This window comes from Hyperolius riggenbachi, chromosome 2 (assembly GCF_040937935.1).
Source record: "Hyperolius riggenbachi isolate aHypRig1 chromosome 2, aHypRig1.pri, whole genome shotgun sequence".
NCBI lineage: Eukaryota > Metazoa > Chordata > Amphibia > Anura > Hyperoliidae > Hyperolius > Hyperolius riggenbachi.
Window position 1 is genome coordinate 123774892 of NC_090647.1, and position 23402 is coordinate 123798293.

Genomic DNA, 23402 nt, shown 5'->3' on the forward strand with positions numbered 1-23402 from the left:
TGGACAATATTATCCCAGTGGACTATACCGCAGGCAACCAGAGAGGAGGTGAAAATAATCATGAAGCTGGACTGACATGTTCCATATCGTGGGGTCACTGCAAGTATAACTATCATGATGCATGCATAAGATGACATAATGGGAGAATGATGCCTGAATGACATTGCCTCATCAAACAGTCTATAAGTATACTGGCTTGCACCCCTTCTAACTGACTAACGCTTGCTTGCTGCATTTTGTCTAACCATACAGGACTTATCCCCATCAGGGGGAGGCAGCTGCTGTATGCATGGTGTGAGATGCTGTGTGACAGGTGGGCAGACTGGGCTTGCGTGCATGGAGCATAAGAGTCCTTTTGACAGACTCCATGCACACAAGCCTAGAGCATTGACTTAGGGGATGTGTGGGTTGGCTCCTCGGTTTTAATGTTCTACTTTCTGCGCAGAAATAGGTTTTAATCTCTGGCTGTGTTTTGAGTCGTTAAAGGTGTATACCCGCAAATTTGGATCGTGTAATAAAGAATTACCTAAGCTCTGACATAGACATGTTAATGGAAAGGGGGATGCTGACATAGACAAGCAGAATTAAAGGAGGAATCCTGACACACACAGAGACATGCAAATAGAACAGGAAATTCTGACACAGATAATAGGATGGAAAAGGGAATCCTGACACAGACATGCAGATGGAACAGCATATCCTGACACAGACATGCAGATGGAACAGCAAATCCTAACACAGACATGCAGATGGAACAGGGAATCCTGACACAGACATGCAGAGGAAACAGGGAACCCTGACACAGACATGTAGATGGAACAGGGAATCCTGACACAGACATGCAGATGGAACAGGGAATCCTGACACAGAGATGTAGATGGAACAGGGAATCCTGACACAGATATGCAGATGGAACAGGCAATCCTGACACAAACATGCAGATGGAACAGGGAATCCTGACACAGACATGTAGATGGAACAGGGAATCCTGACACAGACATGCAGATGGAACAAGGAATCCTGACACAGACATGCAGATGGAACAGGGAATCCTGACACAGACATACAGATGGAACAGCAAATCCTGACACAGAGATGTAGATGGAACAGGGAATCCTGACACAGAGATGTAGATGGAACAGGGAATCCTGACACAGATATGCAGATGGAACAGGGAATCCTGACACAGACATGCAGATGGAACAGGGAATCCTGACACAGACATGTAGATGGAACAGGGAATCCTGACACAGACATGCAGATGGAACAAGGAATCCTGACACAGACATGCAGATGGAACAGGGAATCCTGACACAGACATGCAGATGGAACAGCAAATCCTGACACAGAGATGTAGATGGAACAGGGAATCCTGACACAGAGATGTAGATGGAACAGGGAATCCTGACACAGATATGCAGATGGAACAGGGAATCCTGACACAGACATGCAGATGGAACAGGGAATCCTGACACAGACATGCAGATGGAAAAGAAAATCCTGACACAGACATGCAGATGGAGAAGAAAATCCTGACACAGACATGTAGATGGAATAGGGAGTCCTGACACAGACATGTAGTTGGAACAGGGAACCCTGACACAGACATGCAGATGGAACAGGGAGTCCTGACACAGACATGTAGTTGGAACAGGGAACCCTGACACAGACATGCAGATGGAACAGGGAATCCTGACACAGACATGTAGATGGAACAGGGAATCCTGACACAGACATGTAGTTGGAACAGGGAACCCTGACACAGACATGCAGATGCAACAGGAACTCCTGACACAGACATGCAGATGCAACAGGAACACCTGACACAGACATGTAGATGCAACAGGAACACCTGACACAGACATGTAGATTGAACAGGGAATCCTGACATAGTGATGTAGATTGAACAGGGAATCCTGACACAGAGATGTAGATGGAACAGGGAATCCTGACACAGACATGTAGATGGAACAGGGAATCCTGACACAGAGATGTAGATGGAACAGGGAATCCTGACACAGACATGTAGATGGAACAGGGAATCCTGACACAGAGATGTAGATGGAACAGGGAATCCTGACACAGACATGTAAATGGAATATGGAGTTCTGATACAGACATGTAGATGGAACAGGAAAATCTGACACAGACATGCAGATGGAACAGGGTATATTGACACAGATAGTAGATGGAATAGGGAGTACTGACACAGACATGTAGATGGAACAGGGAATCCTGACACAGACATGTAGATGGAACAGGGAATCCTGACACAGAGATGTAGATGGAACAGGGAATCCTGACACAGACATGTAAATGGAATATGGAGTTCTGATACAGACATGTAGATGGAACAGGAAAATCTGACACAGACATGCAGATGGAACAGGGTATATTGACACAGATAGTAGATGGAATAGGGAATACTGACACAGACATGTAGATGGAACAGGGAATCCTGACACAGACATGTAGTTGGAACAAGGAACCATGACACAGACATTCAGATGCAACAGGAGCAGAGTCTTGACACAGACATGTAGGTGGAACAGGGAATCCTGACACAGATATGTAGTTGGAACAGGGAACCCTGACACAGAAATGTAAATGGAAAGGGGGATCCTGACATAGACAAGCAGAAGGAAGGAGGAATCCTGACACACACACAGACATGCAAATAGAACAGGAAATCCTGACACAGATAATCCGATGAAAAAGGGAATCCTGACACAGACATGCAGATGGAACAGCAAATCCTGACACAGACATGCAGATGGAACAGGGAATCCTGACACAGACATATAGATGGAACAGGGAATCCTGACACAGAGATGTAGATGGAACAGAGAAACCTGACACAGACATAAAGATGGAGCAGAGAATCCTGACACAGACATGCAGATGGAACAGGGAATCCTGACACAGACATGAAGATGGAACAGGGAATCCTGACACAGACATGCAGATGGAACAGGGAATCCTGACACAGACATGGAAATGGTACAGGGAATCCTAACACAGACATGCAGATGGAACAGGGAATCCTGACACAGACATGAAGATGGAACAGGGATCCTGACACAGACATGGAGATGGAACAGGGAATCCTGACACAGACATATAGATGGAACAGGGAATCCTGACACAGACATGCAGATGGAACAGGGAATCCTGACACAGACATGCAGATGGAACAGGGAATCCTGACACAGACATGAAGATGGTACAGGGAATCCTGACACAGACATGCAGATGGAACAGGGAATCCTGACACAGACAAGGAAATGGTACAGGGAATCCTGACACAGACATGCAGATGGAACAGGGAATCCTGACACAGACATGCAGATGGAACAGAGAATCCTGACACAGACATGAAGATGGTACAGGGAATCCTGACACAGACATGCAGATGGAACAGGGAATCCTGACACAGACATGCAGATGGAACAGAGAATCCTGACACAGACATGAAGATGGTACAGGGAATCCTGACACAGACATGCAGATGGAACAGGGAATCCTGACACAGACATGCAGATGGAACAGAGAATCCTGACACAGACATGAAGATGGTACAGGGAATCCTGACACAGACATGCAGATGGAACAGGGAATCCTGACACAGACATGGAAATGGTACAGGGAATCTTGACACAGACATGCAGATGGAACAGGGAATCCTGACAAAGACATGCAGAAGCTCCCAGGTCTCCCCCAGTGTGATTAGTAGTCCCTTGGGGCCCCTACAGTTTATTTGCAGTGGAGAGCACTCATCTGTGCAGCCAGCGCGCTCCACCCACTAGTGAGACGGTATACGTCATTGGGTCACACAGAGCAGAGGTGCACTGTGAGGATGAAGATGAAGGACCACATAGTGAAGGAGGAGAGCATCCACAGGTAAGTGCATTCCAAAGCCTATACTTAGCATGGGCACCGGGGACAACTTTCTATATTGGGGGAGGCCTGGGATTGGACATGGCAGCAGTGTCAGGGCTCCCAGGGAGGGGGAGTATCAGGGGCCTCATGTCATTTTTGCCCAGAGCCACATTGAAGCCAGTACATGTAGATGATACAGGGATCTCTGACACAGAAATGCAGAGAGGTGACAGAAGAGTTGTTTGGAAAGGATTATATTGCAAATGATGACACTTTTCCATATCGTCTACCTTATTTATAGACTGGCAATATAGAGACACTGTGTATTGAGGAGTACTTCAGTTGCATGCGATTCCGATTCTGATTCCGATTTTTAATCGTTTTTTACATCCGATTCTGATTTTTAAAGGGACTCCGAGCAGTACAGAAACTATGGAAAGATGCATATCATTTTAAAGCTCTCTTTCTCCTCTTTCCAATGATATATAAACCGCCACCCTACGCCTTTTAGTTTTCGCTATTTTCGTGATTGAAATTGCCGCGGACGCGATTTCAATCGCGAAAATAGAGAAAACTAAAAGGCGTAGGGCGACGATTTAGGTGTCGCCAGAAAGAGGAGAAAGAGAGCTTTAAAGGGATATCCATCTTTCCATAGTTACTTGTATTACACAGGACGACACTTTCCCCAGTGTCAGCAGCTTCATTCAGCAGAAAAAAGTCGCCCTGTGTAATACAATGTAACTATGGAAAGATGGATATCATTTTAAAGCTCTCTTTCTCCTCTTTCTGGCGACACCTAAATCGTCGCCCTACGCCTTTTAGTTTTCTCTATTTTCGCGGCCGCTGCAATTTCAACTGCGAAAATAGCGAAAACTAAAAGGTGTAGGGCGGCGGTTTATATATCATTGGAAAGAGGAGAAAGAGAGCTTTAAAATGATATGCATCTTTCCATAGTTTCTGCACTGCTCGGAGTCCCTTTAATCGTTACTGCATGCTGCGTTTTTGCCTCAGTTTGTCTGTTGATTGTATTCAGGGAAAATCGGAAACGGAATTGGAATTGCAAAATGGATTTGCAGTGTGCAGGGAGCCTTATACAGCATATCCTAAAGCAGTATAAAAACAATTCTGGAGTGCAGGTTTCTAGGCATCACTAGCGGACAGCAGCTTGCAGATGCATAGACTTCTCTTGTAGCTAATCGATGCTAGGAATATTTTTGTTAAGGAAATGTTTTAAAGAGCAATGCGCCTCGGTTTATAGCTCCTGACACTGCTGGATTTATTTCAGTCATTGTTTTATTCCTGCATGGCCGCATTCTTTCCTGTCTGTCCTAGCAAAAGGCCACGGTTATCCAAATTCCAGGCTGGACCCCTGTGCTGTCTGGTTACCATGGCGACCCCTGTATCCAGACTCCTGGGAATACAATTCCAGCACTAAACATAACAGCTCTCTATTGAAGTCCTCCAAGATAACTTAGAGGGGCATTCAGAATTGTGTTTCCCAATCTCCTTGTGCCCTTTTTGTTCTCAGTTTGAACTTCTCTACCCACAAATATTTTGTACTAATCCTTTTCCTGCTCTGTATTTGTCCACCTGTAAGATCTAGCTTTGTATGCATTATTCACGACTTCTATTATATGGAAACTAATCTGTAATTTTGTTATAAAAATAAAAAGTTAATTCAACCAAAGAAACTGATGCAGGTGGTTGGAGAAACCAGAACTACTTTCTTATTCTACATTTCAATTTGTGATTTAAACTATTAGTTCTAAGTTCCAATGTTTTCACAGAGTCTGACTGTCTAAGGGCAGTTTTACGTATCCCATGGTACATCGCCATGCGGTACACTCCCCCGTTGCAAGGGCAATGAAAGTATAAGCTGGACTGGAAGCAGTAAAATCACCACAATCCCATCGCACAGTCATTCCTGCGTTACCGCATTATCCACGCCTACTGCACGTATTAATGGCGGAGCGCGGTGTGACGCTGCATGCATGTGTGGATCGACAGGAATCCCAGTGACCTACTTCCTGTCCAGCAGCGCTGAACAGGAAGTACACTACTTGCAGTACCAGAGTAGCCTGATCATTGCTACGGTAACGCACGTTATTAACAAGCATTATGGATAGTAGCATGCATTACTGTAGCAACAGTCGCGCTACTCTAGCACTACTAGTTGCGCTACAGGCGTAACCCACGGTGCTGCATGTGGGAGCGGCAGTAATACTGCTTTGCTGTTATTACTGGCATTTGATGAATCTTCCCCTTAATGAGAAGGCAGGACTCATTGAAGAAGATCCTGATGCTGGAAAAGAGCGAGGGTAAAAGCAGGGGGGGCAGAGAATGAGATGGCCATATATAATGGAAGCAACAAACATGAGCTTGGATAAAGTTCGAGAGGCAGAAGAGAGGCCTGGCGTGGTGTGCTCCATGGGAAAGAGTAGTGACTGAACAACAACAAAATATGCATTCATTACTTTTGTTAATATAATGTGGAAAATTAATAAAAAAATCTGTTGATGAAAAAATAAGTAAATTGTTTACTGCATCCTTGTGCTTGTTAATAAAATAATAATTTAGAAACATTGAAAACTGAAACTTAAAAAGTCCTGTTAACTAATCCATAATTAATATGCTATTAAGCCTATATTATTATATTTTACTTGTGCATGCTATGTGTTTGTGATATAGTTCATGTAAAGCACCAAACAAAATGTTCTTGTTTTACAAACCAGTCATGATTATAATTTAAAAAAAAACAATATGCTTATGACAGAATATTTAGAAACGCTACATTATGGTTCTAATAAATGTGCCCTCTGGTGGAGAAAATGTGCACTGCGGCATATTTAGAGGGTTTTTTTTTCATTATGGTACTGCTGCTGTACATGAAATATGACACCTATTCAAGACACACTGCAGCTAAAAGTATTATAAACATCCACCCTTCACTGATAATAAAGGCTGACATTCTGTGGGCTGTGCCAACAACTCACAGGAACTCATTTACAGAGATGGTTAATGAGATGCAAACACATGCAAATTTAATGCAAATTATATGCAGCTTGGAATTAGGCTGATTTGGGCTGGCCCAACTCCAAGCTAAATGCAAATTGCAATAAATTTGCATGCAAGACAGAATTACATGTCTCTCGGTGATCTTCTCTACTAATCTACTTTCTTTGGTGCGTTTCTGGATAATATGTGTCTATGAGTAAGTTACCATGGCAATATTCATGCTATGAAAAGTAACGCGCATGGTATAATGTGCAGATTGCGCACTGCCTTACGCTTGTAGTATAGGACGGCCATTAGGTAATCGCCCACAGGGTGAACATCGCCTTATGCTCCTAGTATAGGACAGCCATTAGGTAATCGCCCATAGGGTGAACCAAGCTTCAGTCTCTTCTGTCTGCTCTCTTGACTGGTAAAGGACAGATGGGGGGGGAAATGGATTTCATTGGGCTTCAAGGGAGGGGGATATGGAGGCTTCTGTCAAACAATGCCAGTTGCCTTGCTGTCATGCTGAGTTTTTGGCTCTAGATGTTTTTGAGTCACACGCCTGCAACAAGCATGCAGCCAGCGGCATCAGACCAGAGTGAAAGAATCTTTCCAAGATAGAGACTTATCTGGCATTGTTTATTAGAGAATAAATATGGCAGCCTCCATATTCCCATCACTTCAGGAAATATCAGTACATTGGTTCAGTCTCACAAAACGTCTTACTTCATAAGATAATCATTACTGCTGTATATTTGTAACAGAGGCTTCAAGCTCCTCATACCAAACCCTAAAAACACTTACACTACCCCAAGCAACCAATCACATGTCAATGTCACCCCCGTGGCACTGCCAGAAATGTAGACACTAATATATGATTGGTTGCAACATCATCAATTATGCTATAGGACTCTAGGAGACCTGAAATGGTCAAGAGAAGAAAATAATCCAAGCTTACTTGCAAACTGAACGAGGCTTGAAATTGGGCCAATCAAAAAACAGCAAGTACATTTGATTGGTTCAATTCCTACCTGCATACAATTTGCATTGTGTTTGCATGTAAGGTGGAGTTATTTGCATCTCACCAATCATCTCCATAGAAGAAATATTACGATAGCCACTAATGATACAATTTGGGAAACAATTGTTTACGAAAGATTATTCGTATGAACGATCGGAAATGATCATTTGGAACCACTAATGGGCAACAATTTCCTTACCAATCCGATCAGATTGATGGAATAAATCAGAAAATCTGATTGATTTATCGATCTGATAGGATTGGTTAGGAGATTTTGTCGATTAGTGGCCCCAACAATAGTATCCGATCATTCGTACGAGTGAAGGTGGCCACTAATGATAGAATTTGCAGAACGATCGATTACGAACGATTCTTTGTATGCACAATCATAAATGATCGTTTGGGACCACTAATGGACAGAAATATCCTAACCATTATGTCCATTAGTGGTCTCAAACAATCATTTACGATGGTTCATACAAAGAATCATTCGTAATCGATCAGCAAATTGTATCATTAGTGGCCACCTGATTGTTCATAAACGATCGTTCGGCAAATTGTATCATTAGTGTCCAACTTTACAACTGCCTGCGCTAGCACCTTTCAATAAATGACAATACAGTGATAGCATAGCTACACTCTCTTCTGTCTATTCTGTTCCTGGCCGTAGGTCCAAGCCTCACTAGTCAGGTTACAGCTCAGGAATTCTAAACATCACTGCACTCAATTTTGCTACTGGAATGCTAATCAATGCAGTAATGACAACCAATCAATTGACTTCCTATGACAGTCTCTGGTATTTATTCATATGTCTAAAGCACTCATTCTCCCTGGCTGTCTCTCCCCTGACTGTCATCGCTGGTTTACCGCTATATGAGTCTACGTGTCAGACAGATTGCTTTGAGTTTCCACATACCTTAGAGCCAGGGGCACCTGGGAAACCGGGAGCTCCAGCTGGGCCAACAGGTCCCTGTAAACAAAGACAAGGTTGTGATTCAATCCCCGTACAGACACAACTTCAAGCTATTTAGCCCTAAGTATTTTTACAGCTGTGGAGGAAATGACTGCTGCATGAATGGACTGTATGCGATATGCCCAGGAAGACTGCTAAACATCACAGGCTTTTCCTTTTCTACAAATAAAAATACTAAGAGCCGGATTTGAATTATATTGAGATGATACGGTTACTGGGCAAAATCCTTAAACGATCCTAATCATTGTGTAATTATTCTTGAATTTTTGTGCTTTTCTCTCCGCGGCTCATACGGCAGTTTAGTGAACTTCTGTGTCTGGGACTCCACATGTGAGCAGATGTCTGTGCAGTTAAACAGTAATAACTGCCTGGTCTCATATTACAGAGCATCTAGAAATGCTGCTCTTTTCTTTACCGGACTTGAGAGTTTTTTTTCCTTTCTTTTTTTACCTTTTCAGTTTATCCCATGCATTATAATTATATATTAGCAGTTTTAAACAACTGCAAATCCTCCATTGATGGTCGCACCATGTAATAATTACAGAGGAAGCAGCCATCTCTCATGGCAGTTAAAGAATGTGCAGGGATTAAACTTTCTACAGCTGAAATGACCATCTGTGATTGATTCAGCTGTTAGATGAGGTCTGTACAGGTATCCACAGTCTTTCTATGTGGGATATTAAAAATCTCACTTATTAAAAATAACCAGCTAAAAAAAAAGACGATAAAAATGGCTGATAAGGCCTGAAAACAGAGCCTGTAGATCAAGCTTTCTCAACCAGGGTTCCTTGAGTACTCTGCAGGGTTCCTCTGCATTTTCCCCCATCGTGGGGGTTGGGGGAAGTATGATAGAAAGCACACTATAATAGGGGTACTGTAAAAAGCAGTATTACATTCAGAATAATAATGAGCACATTAATAAAAGCACTAGACTAAGGAGACATTATAATGAAGGGAACTGGGGTAATGGGGTAGAGATAAAAACAGCCACACCAGCTTTTAGAGACCATGCCACCTGCAAAATACATTCAAGGGTTCCTTGAGATCCAAAAACTATTTGCAGGGTTATTCCATTGTAAAAAGGTTGAAAAAGGCTGCTGTAGATGGTCTTCATAATGGGAGCAGTCATATTGTTTTTTTGTTTTTGTTTTGCTTTTTGCTAGAGCTTGGGCCATAGCGCCTAACTGTCAGACCAGTGTGGTCTCACTTTTAAAACTTTGTCTTTTGCTTCTGAATTCTTTCTGGTATGAGTGACTAGGGGAGTGGTGGGGCATGATTAGGGGTGTGGCAGGGGTGTGTCTTAAAGTGTCCCTCTTTCTTATCTCGAAAAGTTGGCAGGTGTGGCTTTGGCTAGCATCTACTTTCTTATGATGGACCACATGGAAGTGCCTATACTTCATGATTCAGCATGCATAGTTTTCATATGACATCAATCTCCCATAATGCTCCTGGGAGAATGACCTTGAGATTTAATCACCAGAGGAAGTTCGTGGATGCTTTCTACAAACAAGACTTCCTTTTGTCATAGGAAAATAATACTGTTATAGTGGTTTATAAATGCAAACTAGCCATTTAGGTTTAGGTCGCTGTGAGTGGGAAATGAGCAATTTGCAGATTGAAATTGGACCAAACCAATGCACCTACTGTCAGTTTGGATTGGTCCAATTTCAATCTTTGCTACAAATTGGAACAAAATGTGCATTAAGTAGGTAAAATTACAATCTAATTAATCATCTCTAGCAAGGCCCTGGATCTCTCTGATCACCGGCCTTTATCTAGTGTTCCTCCTGCTGGTGAACTTGGGTATGTCGATGGCCCTGATATACTAAGATTGGACAACTAAGATTGGACAACAGTGAACAGAATGAGTTATGTGGCAAACCTGGACCAAATTCTTAAAAAAAAATTGTCTATTGGGGACAAATGTTTCCAACACTCACCTGAATCCTATCCCAGTGAGGATTAGTGAAACATGAGTAATTGTAACTATTGCACCTACATTGTAGGTTTTTTTTTTTATTATATATCCAGATACTCCTTGAATTATTCCAAAACGAAATTGCTCATCCATCATGTCACTCATCTTTTACCAACCTTTATTAATGTTTGATATGATACAGGTGAGGGTTGCAAACTTTTTCTATTTAACAGCAAGCAGTTTTAAAAAAAAAATCCAGTCCAGGCTCTCCACTGCTCTCTTTATTTGCAAATCGGGGCCAATGTTTCTTTATGTGGACATCAAAGCAGTAACATCAGAACAAGGTCTTGTCCTTTTGTTTCATGTGGAACGCATAGAGGGGACATGATCAACAGTGGATTCTTATTAAAAAAAAAAAATCTTCTGAAATGTTTTTACTAGGTTTTAAATGATAGGACATCTATGGATCTATTCACATGGGTGTTGGATGCAGCAGTGCCAAGCCATACCAAAGCAGTTCTCAGCATCCTGGTGACATGATGGCAACTACATGGAAGTCTATGGTGTGTGTGACATAACTATGGCCAAATGTCTCCTGATATATTCAGGCTAAGGTATCGCACTGTGCCGCCAAGCAGCCATAGAACATATATTAAGCCATTTGGTATACTTCATTTATCAGTACCGTGCAACTGCGTGGGGTGGTTGCCCTTGGTTCGAAGCAGTAATATGAATTGGCCCTAAGGCTGGCTATATATCATTACTTGTAGATACCAAACTTAGCCATGGAATATAAAAAGATCATCTACATGGCTCCGCCCATTGTCTTATACTAGTAATGCTGTGAAGCTTCTTTGAGATGTGTTGGACGTGCTGATATGTGAATAGCTGGAATATTACTTACTGGTGGACCAGCGGGACCTGGGAGACCATCATTACCACGAGCACCCTGTAAGAGAAACAAAATACCTTAATACATATGCAGTGTTACATATAATAACTTCTGCCTGCCACATTGCACATTCATGCATAAGTGTATTTTACAAATGACCCTACAGTGGACAGTGCACATGAATAATCTTCCTTCTGTAATATGACTCTTCACTGACTTACATCTGAAGCTGGAGATCTCTCTTCTGTTTTATTACACAGTCATTATTATAGATTATATCACAAGGAACGTTTGCTAAAGAAAAGACTAATCTATCATACACTAATTTGATAATAGCCACATCTGTAGATCATAATTCACATGCAGACAGCTGAATTCCTTACATTCTGCGGTTTAGAGAGCTGGAGAGAGAGGATTGCTATTTGTGCATACGGTGTATATAGTAACATACATGCATTCTGCCAGGTAGTAAATCATGTTTGATCAGATAACATACTGTGTTAACAGTTATACTGAAATGCCTGATTTATAGTTGGGAACTATGTGTATTATATGTTACATCTGATGACTGATGGGTCATTTACGACATTTATTAAGCTAATAGACATAAATGGTACTAGTACAGGGGGTGCTCTTTTGAAAGAGTGGGACCTAAAGAGTAGCCATATCCTGACCAACACTGTCTTACATTCAGCTATCAACTGCAATAATCAAGCCTTGAGGGACTACTTTAGGGCAATAATGTGTTTCCCACCTTGCAAATGTTCAGTGAGGATAATCCTGCCTTCTGCTTGCTGAGACGTACAGTAGAGTCTAAGTTATCCAGAACTCAACTAAGTAACCAGCAGTCTCAACCAACCAGCACATATTGCTGGCAGTACTAACAGAAGTGAAGATCAACCTCTGAGGCTGTTTTGGGGCTTTGCTGTGCCTAAAGACAGGGTCCCAAAAAGGTATTATACTTTCAATGACTGTATTTTAGCATTTACCGTAATACAGACTGCATGGTGTGTATATAGAGTGGAGTATAATATTGTATTAGCTAGGCCTATTTTTAACACTGAGTCTTAAGCAACCAGAAAGCACACTTATCCGGCATCAGCCGATCCCCGTCAGTGCTGTATAACCAAGACTCTGTAGACTCTTTTTCTAAGTAGTTTGAAATGGGTAAAATTTACAAATAATTCATTATATCTGAAATTGTAAAAAAAAAATTCACCCATACTATTTGGATTTACTAATAGTACAAATAGCATACTTTTGAAATGGTGCACTATTCCTCCCTCCCTGTTGTTTTAAGCCCACTCCCATTCCATATGCAGTTCCCGCTTCCATGTATAGATTCCATATACAGCAGTCCCTTGGGCAGCAGCTCCCCTCTTCCATGTGTTGCTAATCATTTGCAACTTCCATTGCATTTGCAGCCTTCTCTTTCATATGCAGCAACCCCTCTTCTACTTCCAGGCACCCCATTGGATAGCAGCCACCCAAGGCCCAAGCCATTGAGGCCTTTTCGGAAATGTGGTTCTGCCCATGTCTAGAAACGTGGCAGTGTATCAGCTAACTACAGAGAAACATCACTTCCATTTCTGGCACCCTCAGCCACATTAATGTTAAAGTATGCAGGTAATACCCAATACCGAGTCACTAATAATGCAGTTGCCTATGCGTAACGACATAAAGTAAATCAGTCACTATAGACTAAATAACTGCAAAATCTTAGCTATTAATCATCTTGCCTACAGTGACCTATGCTTAGTTTGGGCTTTAATATTTGTCCTTCAGTTATTTATCTCCAACACTAACACTAACTTTTTAACTATGCTATTTTGGTTTTTGATGTTTTAAAGTTTATAAATGTGAACAATTCGGGTAACTACCGCACTTTATCAGGTTTTAAATTTAACTGTTTAAACATCATGAACAGGGTAAATACATTTTGTGTGCTTGCACAGCAATATTTTTGTGAAAAATGTGGTTGTCTCCACGCTGCCACATAGTGGTGCAAATGTTACACTGCACACAGTTATAAACCTGTCTCTATACTGCCACTATGTGGGTGAAATGTGGAATTGCAACAATTTTATTTTCAATGTGTATCTAGGAGACATTTATTAGATCAGACGTAATAGGGGAAATTAGGGAACTGACAAATGTAGTAAGCTCATACTGAGGCAAATGAACAGTAACTGCTATAATGTGGCTTCCCTACTTTTAGCAATGACTAAAGCTGAATGAAACATGAAAAGGACTTTACATGCTATAACATGTAAGATTAGCTGCTGCAGGCAACGCTCATTCAGTGAAATGTTAACCAGACCTTGGAAAAAATGCCAGTGTGGTAAATGCTTTAAAGCTTATGGATGTTTTTTTATAATTTTCAAACAGGACTTTTAGAGCTCCCCAGACTGGGTCTATGGCTTCCTGACTATTATTTATTTCCAGCTAACCAGACAGAGATGATCAGTGAGATGGCAAACATCGCTTGCAGGCAAATTTAATGTCAATTGTATGCCACTTGTAATTGGGTCAGCCAAAATCAAACTGTATACAATTTGCATTCAATTTGCATGCAAGTCGGTTTTATGACATCCCATTAACAATTTATGTTACTTACTAAGCTTCAGAGATACTTAAGAAATTAAAAATCCTTTCCCAATGGACACTAGATTTTCTGTTCTGTGTTGACGGGGGTTGAGCCTTATAGGGAGATTTCCCGCATGCCCTGTCATTAACAAACTGTTCCCCTCCCCTGCTTAAAGGGAACCTGAAGTGGGAGGGATATGGAGGCTGCCCTATTTGTTTCCTTTTAAACAATACCAGTTGCCTGGCAGTCTTGCTAATCTCTGGCTGCAGTGGTGTTTGAATCCCACACCTGAAACAAGCATGTGGCTAATCTTGTCAGACTTCAGACAGAAACATCTGATCTGTGTGCTAGTTCAGGATCTATGGCTAAAAGTATTAGAGGATCAGCAGAACAGCCAGGAAACTGGTATTGCTTAAAAGGAAATAAATATGGCAGCCTCCACATCCCCCTCACTTCAGTTTCCCTTTATGATGCTGCGGCTTTCCTTTGTTGGTTTAGTTGCTCAACATCAATTGTTTTGTATAGATTGCTTGCGGGGGCCAATACAAAACTCAAGCTGGTGTCTGTAGGTCCTTACACTGGATGCTACGTATAGTTTCAACCTCCTCTATCAACAGCATAAACAGAAATGCCAATCTAAAGGTGGCCATCTAAAATACAATCGATCATTTCCATTCCCCACGGTAATTGATCGGAAATGATCGGTCATGCCCATTAATGGCAGAAAACACAGATAACTTATTATCCCTGGAGAACAATAGACTTTGCTTGGGAAAACATGCTTATTTTTGAAATCACAGCAAAAAGTGTAGAAAGGCCTTTGGTAAGATCATGAGATACACTAACTTTTCAGGGGTAGAAGAAAAACATGCTTACTGCATGGTAGGAAGTTTCATGAAATGTCTAGTGGGCTGTCCCCTGCTGAAATATACATGCAGAGGACAGGTGCCACCGTGCCACCTGTGCAAATACAATACTTAAACCAGGTGCAAAAGTAAATTGCGCAAACAGCGTAACTCGTGTTGCCTGGGTAACGCACACTTTGCTAGCAAGGTGTGTGTTACCTAAGTAATGTGAGTTGCTCTATCTGTGCAACATGTGTAAATAACTGGTGTAAGTATCAGGGTACAATTGCCGCGGGTACCTGTGCTCTGCAGTTTTACTTAACTTTAGTGAATCAACCCCATTGTATCTTCTAGATTTAATGTTGACTATGAAGGTTAGCGGAGGGCAGCTGTGAGCCCATGTCAGGTAAAGAAGAATGCTGGAGACAAGCCCAAACAAAGAGCATCTTCACACAGACAGGCACAGTACAAGAGAATGTTAACTCTGACCTGCAAGCCGCAGGGGATTAACAAGAGTTTGATCAGTTCTATTTTCTATAAATGCTTTCATGTTTATTTACACAGGAAAATTACTTCAGATAACTGTTTTCTTTCCTCCCTGAGACTTAGATAAAGGAAGTATGCTGATTTGCCTCAATCATTCATGATTCAGTCTCGGTCGGAAGTTTATATTATGATTATAAACACATATTTTCATTCCACTGAGGAGTGACTAGCCTGCACACGTAGGAGGTGCCTTCAATGAAAATATATAATCCTTATTCACGCCCCTTAATTGTTTTCTCCATGCAAGTTATGTCAAGTTTTCCTCTCTTCAAAGATGTAACAGTTTATAATCCAGGCCTCTGTGAAAACTGTCACGCTTAGCTGAGGTACTCTGCTAACAATCACTGTCTCCTAGATGGCTGACTGCATAAGAATCAGAACATCTCTTTACATACATACCGGAAACTTTTTTTTATTGGCACAAGTTCAACCAACTTTCAGTTTCTTTGCCGGTGATTCACGGACTACTGGTCTTGATTTAACAAACCATGGGCTTAATTGCCCGTATCAACTAATTATGGCTTAGGCTGATCTAGTGCAGGTTATAAAAATGAAGGGATAAGGCCTAATGGTTACATAATTGCCAGGATCAGTTTAGTCCACATGATGGACTATTAGGTTCCTACCTTCATTGAAACATGATTGTTTATTATAGGTTACTGTGTCTCTTTGCACATGGTTCTAATTTTTACGGCAATGTGACTAGTATGCAGTAGCATAACTATAATTCATGCCCCCCCACCCCTACTGATGGGGCCCTTAATGCTCCCACCCCTTCCTTTGCCTCCCCTTTGTGCTCTTCACGGCTGTGAGGCTCATCTCACAAGGGTCATAAAACAAGTGTTGCCATCATGATCTTCATACCCACAACAAGTGTAGCCACAAAACACCTGATCTGAAGTATTGTCTCCAGTATCGGAGGAAGGGAAGGTCAGCAGCTGGGGCCCCCCAAAACTCTGGGCCCCCCTGCGATAGCAGGTGCTGCTCCACTCTAGTTACACCCCTGCTAGTAGTAAAACAGAGAATTCCATTGATGTGGACAAACTGGACATGGGAGAGGAGAAAACGATTGATAAGCAGACTGCACAAGAGGTAAGTATAACGTGTGTACGTTTATTTTGACTTTTACTTTTCACTTCATGTTTACTTTCAATAGTGGACACTTCACTGCAGTATTTGATTAATTGGTCTTATTATATGGCTTTACAATATGGGAACAGTTACTCTCCTCTGTGGTAATCTAATGATGATATCGAGGCTATAGTGATTCTTAAGGAGTAACTGTCGGGCATAAAATGAAAAATCAATTCTTTATTTGTACCTGGTAAACAAGTAATAAGGATGCTAATTAGGCAATCCAGAAGTTAAAATTCACTCTTGTTTTCTTTCTCCATAAAACATCATTCCCCAGTTTCCCTGGCTCTTATTTGGTACATCTGCTGCAAAAAAGGAAGTTGCAGGGCATGCTGGGTTTTCTTTTTTGCTTCTTTACTTTCCCCTCATACTTAACTAATGCAGCTTGACTGGCTGAAGCCTCTTTCCCTCCTGTTTTCCCCTCTCACACCTCTGTTCTTCTCTGATTGGCCAATATTTCTTAATGCACATTCTACTGCAGAGCTGTACTAGTGGGAATGTCTGAAGACTAGGAGAGAGGCGGGCAATGATACACAGACAGAGTAAGGGAGGAAATGATGTCAGGATTGGCTTCAAGATAGACACAGACAAAATGGAAAATCCTAAGAAGGATTTTCACTTTTTTTACTATAGTAAAATCACTAAAATCAAAATGTCGAAAGTGCAATACACGTGTTATGTAAGTAGAGTAAGTATTTATCTACTTATATATGTGTTTTTTTCTGAGATAGTATGGCTGACAGCTCCACTTCAAGAGCCCTGAAGAATGAGAGCCTCCATACCTCCGCTATGTGCCTCATCATGATTATTTTAAGTCCAATGCTAGGGGATGAGTCGTCTCTAATGGGCTTTTATTCCAGTGTTGCTTTTTCAACTGTGTGTTCACTGGTTTGCATCTACAGGCTCTTTTTGGCTTTGAATTAAGATGTCATGTATCTTAAAATTTAGTCAAACCCAGTATTATCTCTATATCAGAATCAGAATGGTTTGATTAGTACTTACAGCAGCGCCAGAAGGTCCAGGACGTCCTCTCTCACCAGGCAGACCACGGGGACCCTAAAAATCAGATGACCATTTTAGTGTTTCACATCTATGAAAGACAATGTCCATCCTCCAATGACATACATTTGCAGTTTTAAGATAATATAGATAAAATAGCCTTCCACGATGTGAAGGCCTTACCACTACAGAGAGATGTATGTGAGCATCGGTTTATCTAACAGATTGTGGTGTCATTATATCATCTGATTGGTGGAGATTCTATGTGCTGAATCTATGTGCTGAATTTATGTGCTGAAACGTATGCTGTTCAAATCCATACTGCAAATCAATGGATTAGTCGTTGTGTTGAAAATGAGTAACAAGGGTTTTGCTGTGAGCTACTTGTTACTCCTGTTGGAAGGTGGGGAGTTTATGGGGAACTCCCATAGTAACAGTACTTTTGAGTACTGTTGTCATGGTTACAATGGAGATAAATTTGTGCTGATTGTCAGTTTTGGAAGTTCTCAGCTAGCTGCAAATTGTAATGGGAAGATAATAATAAAGAAAAAAATGTAACTGCAAAAAAGTGCAGCTTTGAATTATCTTTATGTCAATTTGATAACAAATGTTATATTTCCCTTAAATTACAGTGGAATGTCAAAAGCTGTATTGTGGTGTAGAGTAGTATGCCAAATAACAAAAATACTTACCATTGGACCAGGAGCACCAGCTTCACCAGGAGCACCACCTTCACCCTACAGGAAGCAAACATGACAAGTTTAATAAGGTTTGTCATCATAAAGATTCAGTGAATATTGTTGTTTCAATATCAACTTTACAGCTTTATTTGCTGGAAACAACATTTATGTCTAAACTTAAAACCTGGGCATACAGTATATTTATGCATAAATGTAAGAAGGGCGTCCCAAAATGTGGACGCCCGAAATATCAGCTAGTAGAACACTAGTACATTTACTAATATTCTACTATTATAAAGTGCAAATTACGATAGTAAAATATCGATAAATTATACCAATATTTTGCTACAGCTAAATCTAACCCTATTCTCACACAGAACCCTTCCTCTACCGATGTCTAACACTAACCCCCCCTCCCGATGCTTAACCTTAACCACCTACCCTCTGATGGCTATCCTTAACCACGACCCCGCAAGCCTAACCTTAACTGTCCCGCCCCTCCAATGCCTAACCCTAACCAACCCCAATGTCTAACCTTAACCTTTGCCCCACCATGCCCAACCTTAACCAACCTCCCTCCTGCTGATACCTAACCTTCACCACCCCACCCCCAGCATGCCTAGCCTTAACTGTTCCCACCCCCCTCCCAAAAGAAATGCTAAATATTGTGAGCCGCCATAGGCACCTATACAAATATTAGCTATAGAAGGAAGGGCTGCTAAATTATATTAATACGGGCGCCAATGGCAGCGCCCAAACTTCTGCAGCTCTCTGGCAGCCAAATTTCGTGCTTCAATATTTATACTGGGAACTACTACAGAGTAAGGCTCTGACTTCATCAATTTTTAAACCATAGGATGAGTCATTGAAAATACACTAAAAAGATACTTAAGAACATCATCAGTGTATAGGAAAAGGATGAATTACAAGAAGCTACACTAAACAGGCAATTACCTTGGCACCAGCAGCACCAGCCTCTCCCTTTGCGCCATCCACACCTGGGTAACCCTGAAACACAGAGACAAGTTATGCATACATACATCTGGGTTACCAGTGCACAGAGTTGTAATATAAATGTGATGGTTAAAATGAAGGCTAAATGGTAATAATGCATTAGCCATAAAGTTAATTTCAAATGTCATATGTTTGAATTGTAAGTGATAATTACGTAATGTTTTATCAAACAAAGTAATGTAGTTATATAGAAATATTAATACAAACCCTGTGTCCTTTTACTCCAGGAAGTCCGGGAGTTCCAGGGAATCCACGAGCACCCTAAAAAAAAAACAGACAGGATTAAGTAATGCAGTGTTTACACCATTAAACAAAAATTTGTAATAATCACTATGACATGACACAGAATTTTGATCAGGTCCACACAGGTTGTATTCCAGAAAGTCATCGTGACAGCATAATGGATAACCGAATATGCCACATCTATTATTAGAACTACGTGACGGTATAAAAGTTTCAGTGTTCCACTCCTGGGCCATGATGTTCTCAAATGAACCTGCATCATACAACGAAGTATCGTCCTTCAAAAGCTTTGGTGTTCCACAAGTAGGATATCATCTCCATTGTCCAATGGTTCCATCAGTAAAGCAAAGCTTCAATTTACAATATTAACATTGTATCCACACAAACGCAACTGGATGTCCATCAGTCTCTTCAGCGGATCACACTGGTATTCCACAAGAAGAAGATGCTTCTTACACATACAACTAATATTTAACCTGTGTAGTATGTGTCCATTGGTCAAGTAAGTGCACCAAACTTGTAGCCCAATGATCTCCATGATCTGAAGCAACGTTCCAGTAGCGATTTCATTAGCATCAGAGTTCATCCAGTAGAGCGTGATCTTTTACTGTTCCATGAATATGCTGGAACTTCCATTACTCATACATATACAACATCCTTATCACATAGTCCACCAGTTTAGCACGATATATTCCACATGTGATGTCATCATTTCATTAGTGGGTTTTGGCATAATTCCCCAATAAATGTCTCAACCTGGAACGGGACATCTTCTCGGTATAATTTCAGTCAGATTCCATCGACATCTCCAGTGGCATATTGGCATTGCATTAATGTCAACCATGTTACTATATCACACTATGCTGTTTTATAATGACTGGAGTTGGAAGTTTTACATTATTATCTATGTAATGAAGGAGTTCTGCACATTTAAGTTCACAATCTATTAGTGGGTTCAACTTTACCTGAGGTCCTGGGGGTCCACGTTCACCAGATTTGCCAGGTTTGCCAGCTTCACCCTAAAGTAATAAAACGAAGGTCAGTTTAAAGATTCACATGAAACAGTAAACTTTTATGAAACTTCAACTAGACAAGACAATTAACGTTTATACTTTGCCTTTCTCCTGGTAGACTCAAAGTAATGGAGCTGCAGCCAATTGGACATGCTCAGTAGGCAGTAGCAGTGTTAGGGAGTCTAGCCCAATGACTCCTTACTGAATAGGTGCTGGCTTACTGAACAGGAAGTCTCCAGTGTCAGAGGTAGAGCTCTTAACCAGTATACTATCCAACTAGTATCATGCCAGAACATGGTATAGAATAACACTATAAAAATATATTTCTTTGTATTCTAGTGCACACGGTCATTTCTGTATCCTAATTGTGTCTGTAAATGTTTGACAGCTATCACTCCAACCAGCAATTCACAGTTGACCCAGCAGTATGGCTAAAAGCCACCTTTGCTATATGTAGTTAGAGAAAGACAGGTGAAGTCACCATGCAGATGTTTTTACCATTGCCAGTTGAATGGTCAGTGGGGGTCTTTTTGACCTATAAGCAATACTCAAGGAAATAGCTGGGAGTTGTAATAGCCTAATCTGCCACTATAAACACTATGTAAACATACTAAGGCTGGCTATAAATTCTGCACCAAAGAACATTTTCTTGCTGACTTTATTTATAAATCCTACTAAGCAGCGCTATTTTAGAAGCAGGTCATTTCGACACACTTTTCCCCACGCTGTGCCTAACCTGAACACCTCAGTGTAATTCGGCTGCAGTTGATCAACGCACTCCAAATTACTTCTCCCTATGAGTTGCTACAACTCGGAGGGGGAATAGTAATTAATGCCACCCGGAATTTGTGCGGCAGCAGGGCAAGCTGTCATACGGCTCACCCTGTGCCAAAGTGATGGTTGGTGAGAATCCACGTACGCGCAATCTTTGTCCTATTTATCTGCATGATATGTACAGTTGTAATGGCACATGCATTAAGCATTAGGCTACATTTATTTATCCAAACGAATAAATACAGAATCTGGAAACTTACATCATCGCCAGGTTTTCCAGCAGGGCCGGGAGGACCACGGGCACCCATAGGGCCCTAAGGAAAAAACAAACACAAGGTTGTTATACAACTTGCACAAACCTCAGATAACCTGAAAACAGATGAAGTAGTGCTCCCTCTACTGCACAGTGACTGGAAGTGGTATCTGTTACATGCTATGTTATGTTGGTGAAACACATATATCTATTTGTGTGTACTAGCTGTTGACAAACTATAGCAATATAGCAAACAGAAATCCCAAAGAGCAGAACGCTACACACTCTCCCTCTGCAGGGACGGATATGTACTCTTTACCACCCAAGGCCAATGTCAGCAGCCGCCCCCTCTAGTATAGGTTGCCAGATAACCCCCCCCCCCCCCCCCTCCAGTTTAGAGAGCCTGATGACCTCTTCCCCCTTTCCTTTAGTATAAGAAGCCAGATGACCTTCCCCCCTTCTGTATAGATAGCCTGATGACCCACCTCCCTCCAGTATAGGTAGCTAGGTGACCCTACACTATAGCCTGCTGCCCACCCGCTCTTGATCATGTGGTGCCCTAGGCCATGGATTATGTGGCCTTGCCTTAAATCCGGCCCTGTCCCTCTGAAAGAAACAAGTGTAGGCAAAGCACTGTAGTGGTTTTAAACTAGTCTTTGGTTCTGGGAAATTACATCTGCAGCCTAATATGCCTCTCAAAATTGGATTAGAAACACTTTTAAGAATTCAAGACAGGCAGTTTCAAACCTTGTCTCTGTTTCGCAGAAGCTCCTTGATAAGTTGATGTGAAATAAATGCCCTTTAAAGTGTCTGGTCAAAACATGCCCTCCTTCACTACAGACTGTCACTGCTATAGGCAGCAATCCTCACAGTCTATGCCTGCCCCTTTGCAGCCTGAGCAGCAGGATGATGTAATCCAGGCACCCGCAGCAGCCACACCCACAAACCTTCAAGTCACTCTCTGTATTCAGTGCTTCCAGCCATCTAACCACATGTGAACACTCTCATTACTGAGTTGTAAAGTGGTATATTCCAGCCTGGAGATTGGCTCGAAACATAAGTGACATGAGAGTCACATGACTGTGCACTTCAATCAGAATCAGAATACAGTTGTTTTCTTAAAACATGTAACTTATGTTATGAATGATGAGTGTAGATGTAAGGAGGATGAAGAAAATGTTATTCATAAATATGGTGGACCAAGTAGGCTTACATCAGAAACAGTGTGCTTGGAAGTGGCAGAAAAGTCACATGACTGATTTACTAAGACATCTTTGAGCACAAGAAAAAAAAAATACAGGAGATATTGTTTGACCCTACAAAGCTGGCCGGGGCTTATTGAAAAAAAGAAAAATTCTCACAGTGGGTGAGAATTGCCAAAACTGTCTCCAGCCACACAAACATTAACTTGTTAATTTGTCAGAAAATCTCATTATGCTCTGACATAAAAACAAGCTTTCTGAATCCCAACCAGTAACGGGTCAAGCAAGGCCGAATTTATACTTTTTCTGTTGCTAGGCCAACTTTTTTTTGACTTCCTTTCCATTTTCAACAGCGCCCTTCCATTCCAAGTGCACCCCCTTTTCTATGTATAACATCCATATACAGCAGGACCCCTTTGTCATGTTCACCTC

The 23402-nt window shown here is 41.5% G+C and overlaps 1 protein-coding gene across 1 annotated transcript in view; it reads right to left on the reverse strand.

The window, feature by feature from the left end:
• Window positions 1–23402, reverse strand: part of COL2A1 (collagen type II alpha 1 chain) — a 97907-nt gene that overhangs the window by 52648 nt on the left and 21857 nt on the right. Inside the window, exons 11-18 of the mRNA XM_068267330.1 lie at window positions 21776–21829; window positions 20694–20747; window positions 19693–19746; window positions 19426–19479; window positions 18484–18528; window positions 17795–17848; window positions 11693–11737; window positions 8814–8867 (exon numbers count right to left, since the gene is read on the reverse strand). Of these exons, the coding sequence (XP_068123431.1) occupies window positions 8814–8867; window positions 11693–11737; window positions 17795–17848; window positions 18484–18528; window positions 19426–19479; window positions 19693–19746; window positions 20694–20747; window positions 21776–21829 (414 nt within the window). The remainder of the gene's footprint in view (window positions 1–8813; window positions 8868–11692; window positions 11738–17794; window positions 17849–18483; window positions 18529–19425; window positions 19480–19692; window positions 19747–20693; window positions 20748–21775; window positions 21830–23402) is intronic.